At 42.7% G+C, this 5,953-nt stretch overlaps 1 protein-coding gene across 1 annotated transcript in view; it reads left to right on the top strand.

Annotated features, from left to right (window-relative positions):
* Positions 1 to 5,953, top strand: part of RPGRIP1 (RPGR interacting protein 1) — a 71,523-nt gene that overhangs the window by 47,178 nt on the left and 18,392 nt on the right. The window contains exons 18-20 of the mRNA XM_017853419.1: positions 769 to 791; positions 1,472 to 1,566; positions 2,720 to 2,820. Of these exons, the coding sequence (XP_017708908.1) occupies positions 769 to 791; positions 1,472 to 1,566; positions 2,720 to 2,820 (219 nt within the window). The remainder of the gene's footprint in view (positions 1 to 768; positions 792 to 1,471; positions 1,567 to 2,719; positions 2,821 to 5,953) is intronic.

The raw sequence follows: 5,953 nt of genomic DNA, 5'->3' as shown, positions 1-5,953 counted from the left end.
TTTTGAGATAAAGTCTCTCTCTGTCACCCAGGCTGGAGTGCAGTGGCACAATCCCAGCTCACTGCAATCTCTGCCTCCCAGGTTCAAGTGAGTCTCCTGCCTCAGCCTCCCGAGTAGCTGGGACCACAGGTGTGCCCCACCATGCCCCGCTAATATTTGTATTTTTAGTAGAGACTGGGTTTCATCATGTTGTCCAGGCTGGTCTCAAATTCCTGGCCTCAAGTGATCCACCCGCCTCAGCCTCCCAAAGTGTTGGGATTACAGGTGTGAGCCACCACACCTGGCCTAAAAGTATAATTTTTAAGCTTTTGAATGTATTTGGCATAACTTAAATGGGAAGAGCTAAAAGCATAATTTTTATGCTTTTGAATGTATTTGGAATAACTTCTTAAATGGGAAGAGCATAAATGATTTTCCTCATGAGAAGGATAATTTTTCTATTGATTGCATAATCCCATTTTTCCATCAAAGTTTACTCAGTGTAAGGAAAGTTAACAAGAATAACCAAGCCCAAAGTTTCCCAGAGCCAAATTTACATGACTGGCAAGAAATCCTGGTTATAAGAGAACAATTCCATTCTTATGATTTGCAGACAATGGAATATTATTAATCATTAAATAGTAGAATAAATAGTACCACTGTATCTAGATAGCTTCAGTGTATCCAGACCTGAATGCAGGGTTCCAGTTATCTCCATACTCCCAATTTACATTTCTTCAGGTATTTGATTGAGTATAATCTATATCCACTAGCTTTTTCTCCTTGCAGAATGTGAAATATGGGACCAGAAGGTAATCTAAACCTCATGTACTATATGGTCATCTATTTATAGTCATAAATAATAAAAGAAGACTATTTCTGTGGAAGCCTAATTGTTATTGTTTTAATATTGCTGTTCTCCATGAATTTCAAAAGATCAAGACTGACCAGGCGCAGTGGCTTACACCTGTAATCCCAGCAGTTTGAGAGGCAGAGACGGGCAGATCACCTGAGGTCAGGAGTTTGAGACTAGCCTGGCCAACGTGGTGAAACCCTGCCTCTACTAAAAATGCAAAAATTAGCCAGGTGTGGTGGCAGGTGCTGGTAACCCCATCTACCTGGGAAGCTGAGGCAGGAGAATTGCTGGAACCTGGGAAGCAGAAGTTGCAATGAGCTGAGACCATGCCGTGTACTCCAGCCTGGGCAACAAGAGCAATACTCCATCTCAAAAAAAAAAAAAAAAAAAATCAAAACCACCAGTTAGTACTCACAAGAAGCTAAAATCTGCCTGGTTTCAGACGTCTGAGTGGAGCTATCAGAGGCAGGATGCTGTAGTTGTTGAAAAAGAAGCTTATTAATATTTTAGACAAAGATCTAAGGGTATTAGGTAAAGGCCATCAAGAAATGAAAAGGGCCTAATTTTGAGGCCATTTCCACATATGTAGACAAAGCCTTGTGTCCTTTAGCAGCCTTTGCTTTTGCTGCCCCTCAGACCTTTTCCCTTTGAAACCTCAGTGAAACAGACAACCCAAGATTTTGAAATTTTACAGAAGAGGCACAGCTTGCTGTCCAGTTATCTAATGCTGTGTAACAATCTACTCCAAAACTTAGTGACTTAAAACAACAATGATCATTTCTTTGGCTCACTACTCTGCATGTTAGGCAGGTCTCATGAAGAAGGCTCATTTCTCCTCTCTCAATGTGGCTTGAGATGGGGTAGCTCAGCTAGGGGGCTGATGGGTTTAACTTGCAAGATGGCTCACCCTACTCGCTGATCAGGTGCCCCTGGCTGTCAGCAGTTGCTTGGGCTTCCTCACAGGTTGGTAGCTGAGTTCCAAGAGAGCCAGGTGCAAGTCGGTGGCATTTTTGTGTTCAGGCCTTAGAAGTCACATAGCATCACTCCTACCATACTCTTTCAGTTGAGACAGTCCAAAAGATCCACCTGATCTTGAAGGGGATCTTCAAGTTGAAGGGGAGGGGACAAAGACCCCAGTACTCAATAGGAGCAGTGTTAAGGTCAGTTGCATTGTGAGGAGAGCATGTGGGATGGGAGAGATCATTTGAGGCTTTTTGTTTTGTTTTGTTTTTGAGACAGAGTCTCTTGTCGCCCAGGCTGGAGTGCAGTGGCTCGATCTCGGCTCACTGCAACCTCTGCCTCCCGGATTCAAGCAACTCTCCTGCCTCAGCCTCCTGAGTAGCTAGGACCACAGGAGTGCGCCACCAAGCCAGGCTAATTTTGCATTTTTAGTAGAGATGGAACTTCGCCATGTTGGCCAGGCTGGTCTAAAACTCCTGACCTCAGGTGATCACCTGCCTCGGCCTCCCAAAGTGCTGGGATTACAGGTGTGAGCCACCGCGCCTGGCCAGAGAGGCCATCTTTGGAAAATACAATCTGCCCCACCTAGTTGCACTGCTTTACCTCAAGCTTGGCCATTTTCTTCAACCCCTACAAAAGGACTTCCTTCTTCCTCCCTTACTCTCACCCTTCCTTCCTGCCTGCCTTCCTTCCTTTCTGTTTTTCCTTCTTTCCCTTTCTTTTTTTGAGAAGTGAATCCTGTATGTTTAGCAAGCTTCTGAATAAGTGTACCTTTGAAAAAGAGGGTTTGATTCTTAGTAAGTGAAGGCAAAATCTAGACACTTGGAACTAGTGACTAGACAGTGGATTGGAGATGTGTGTGCTGGGTCTTTTCTTGGACTAGAGTGCTTTGAAACAGTTCTATAACTGCAATCTCTTCTCTAGCAGATAAAGAATCCTCTGAACAAGGTTCTGAAGTCAGTGAAGCACAAACTACAGACAGTGATGACGTCATAGTGCCACCCATGTCTCAGAAATACAAGGCAGTAAGTACACTGGTGTAATCATTGCATATGAGATAAGACTATAAATAATGACAGTGACCAGGCATGGTGGCTCATGCCTGTAATCCCAGCACCTTGGGAGGCTGAGGTGGGCAGATCACCTAAGATCGAGAGTTCGAGACCAGCTTGACCAACATGGAGAAACCTCATCTCTACTGAAAAAACAAAAAAAATTAGCCAGGCGTGGTTGCACATCCCTGTAATCCCAGCTACTCAGGAGGCTGAGGCAGGAGAATCGCTTGAACCCGGGAGGCAGAGGTTGCAGTGAGCTGATATCGCGCCATTGCACTCCAGCCTAGGCAACAAGAGCAAAACTCTGTCTCAAAAAAAAAAAAAAAAAGCAATAATGACAGTGTGCTTAGTGGCCACACAAGTAAAGGTCAAAAGGTCAATCCAGTTTTAACGAAGCTGATGGAAAATGCAAATTGTTTAGTTAAATTTATGTTTCATGTGAACGAAGGTCGGCTGATACAGTCAGATAAAAGGATCATTTTCTTGAGATAGTGTAAATGATGACTTGCTTCAATACTTCTCTCCTATCTGGATCCTTTGCCTGTTCTTATTCCCATATCCTCCATTGTGTCCTGTAATTCTTGCCCAGCCTGAATGGTAGCCCTGTCTTTAAGTCCATCTAAGGAGAACAGGTTTGCTTTGGGAGATGGAATCTGGAAGAGAGGACAGGATTCTTCATGGGAGGGCTCATGGAGATCTTTCCATTTCTGCTGTTTTTTACTCAACCTGTAATTATCTGTAAAACAGTTCAGCCTCAAAGCTCTTTCAGAACTAATTTAAGAGACACACATGTATTAATAAATATCCACAGATATATTCAATAATCATTGTGTTCTAACCTTGTGGGTTGCAAACGGGTAGAAAACAATTAGTCTTAAGTCACTGCTGCCTGGCACATTTGTAGGTCCTCAATTAATATTTGTTGAGTGAGTGACTGAATAAAAGATTCAGAGCAAATTGATGATTATGAACTTCATTAGAAACATTAAATAAGAATGTAGGATGACCTAAAACCAAGGAGATAGATTATGTAATTTAAAGTTTGTTGTAAGAAATCAGAAAAGGGAATTTATGGTTGCTTTTGTAGAGGTTGGAAAACTCTTCCTTGAAAGCTGGAATTTGTGCTGAAGAATTGCAGGAAAATGAGATATTTTCCTGTGAATATATCTTTGTGTTGTGAGGAGAAACAACTCAAAGTCAGTAGACTTAAACATTGAATATAACACATAGTTCAATTTCAGCCAAGGTGTGGTGGCTCACACCTGTAATCCCAGCACTTTGGGAGACTGAGGCAGGCGGATTGCTTGAGGCCAGGAATTCAAGACCAGCTGAGCAACATAGCAAGACAACTGTCTCTACATAAAATTTAAAAACTAGCTAGGCGCGGTGGCTCACATCTGTAGTCCTAAGTATTTGGGAGGCTGAGGTGAGAGGATTCTTTGAGCCTGAGAGTTTGAGGCTGTGGTAAGCCATGATCTTGCCACTGCACTCAAGCCTAGGTGACAGAGAGAGACCCCGTCTCAAAAACAACAGCAACAGCAAAACCAGTTGGGTTTTTCTTTGTCTGAACTTTTATCTATCATATATTTTTTAGATATTATGTAGTTAATATACTGAGAAGTGTTTGTAATACAGATAGGAGCCACAGAATGTTGGAATTAGATAACACTTAGATATTACCAAGGTAGGCCAGGCGCGGTGGCTCAAGCCTGTAATCCCAGCACTTTGGGAGGCTGAGATGGGCGGATCACGAGGTCAGGAGATCAAGACCATCCTGGCTAACACAGTGAAACCCCGTCTCTACTAAAAAATACAAAAAAACTAGCCAGGCGAGGTGGCGGGCGCTTGTAGTCCCAGCTACTTGGGAGGCTGAGGCAGGAGAATGGCGTGAACCCAGGAGGCGGAGCTTGCAGTGAGCTGAGATCCGGCCACTGCACTCCAGCCTGGGTGACAGAGCAAGACTCCGTCTCAAAAAAAAAAAAAAAAAAAAAAAAAAAAAAAAAAAAAAAAAAAGACATTACCAAGGTAAAGAAGACTAAATGATGTGTACAGGATTATTGAGTTAGTGAAAGAGCTGAAACTCCAGTTGAGGTTTTTAAACTGTGCCACGTCTTAAGTAACCAAAAAAGCAGCCAGCTGATCAGCAAACTGATCTTGAACTGTAACAAGCCAGCCAGATTCCATTTAAAAAATTACCTAAATTGAAGACTCCTAAATAAGATGTCCTTTTAGGAAACTTCTTTATGTGCTCCAAAGTGTTACTTGAGAAATTAAATATGAAAAAGGAACCGACTTAAGCAAAAAATTAGTGTTATTATCAAGTTAAACTTATAACATGGGCACATATATATTAAATTATTGTTGTATTCCAAAATGTCTAGGCATGAAAGAGAGGGGGTTGAAAGCTCAGAGTCAATACTTGAGTTCTGTCACTCCTCTGCCTGGGGTCAGCCGGGATGAAGGGAGATGCAGTACAGTGTAATGTTTTAGAGCATGGAAATGTGGCTGAGACAGTGATTTAGATCCCAGCTCTGCTACTTACTAGTCATACAGCTTTGGGAGAGTTATTTAACCTCTATTAGGCCTGTCTCCTTATCTGTAAAATTAAGTGGTAAGTATACCCATCTGATGGTGATGTGGCAAGATTAAAATAAGGGTTGAATACAGTGCCTCAGACAAATTAAGTCCCAAATGATAGTGATGATGAGTGTGATGATAATAGTAGTTTTGTTTCTCTGACCTATTGGAGTTCTCAATGTTAAGCATTTTTTTTTTTTTTTTTTGAGATGGAGGCCTGTTCTGTCGCGTAGGCTGGAGTGCGTGCAGTGGCACAATCTCGGCTCACTGCAACCTCTGCCTCCCAGGTTCAAGAGATTCTCCTGCCTCAGGCTCCCGAGTAGCTGGGACCACAGGTGTGCATCACCACGACCAGTTAATTTTTGTGTTTTTAGTAGAGACGGAGTTTCACCATGTTGTCCAGGCTGGTCTCAAACTCCCAACCTCAGGTGATCCACCCACCTCCGCCTCCCAAAGTGCTGGGATTTACACGTATGAGCCACGGCGCCCGGTCTAAGTTAAACTTTTTTTTTTTTTTTTTTTTTTT

This window comes from Rhinopithecus bieti, unplaced genomic scaffold (genome assembly GCF_001698545.2).
Source record: "Rhinopithecus bieti isolate Rb0 unplaced genomic scaffold, ASM169854v2 scaffold_34943, whole genome shotgun sequence".
NCBI lineage: Eukaryota > Metazoa > Chordata > Mammalia > Primates > Cercopithecidae > Rhinopithecus > Rhinopithecus bieti.
Note: the sequence above shows the minus strand (reverse complement) of the source record. Positions and strands in the feature narration are given on the sequence as shown.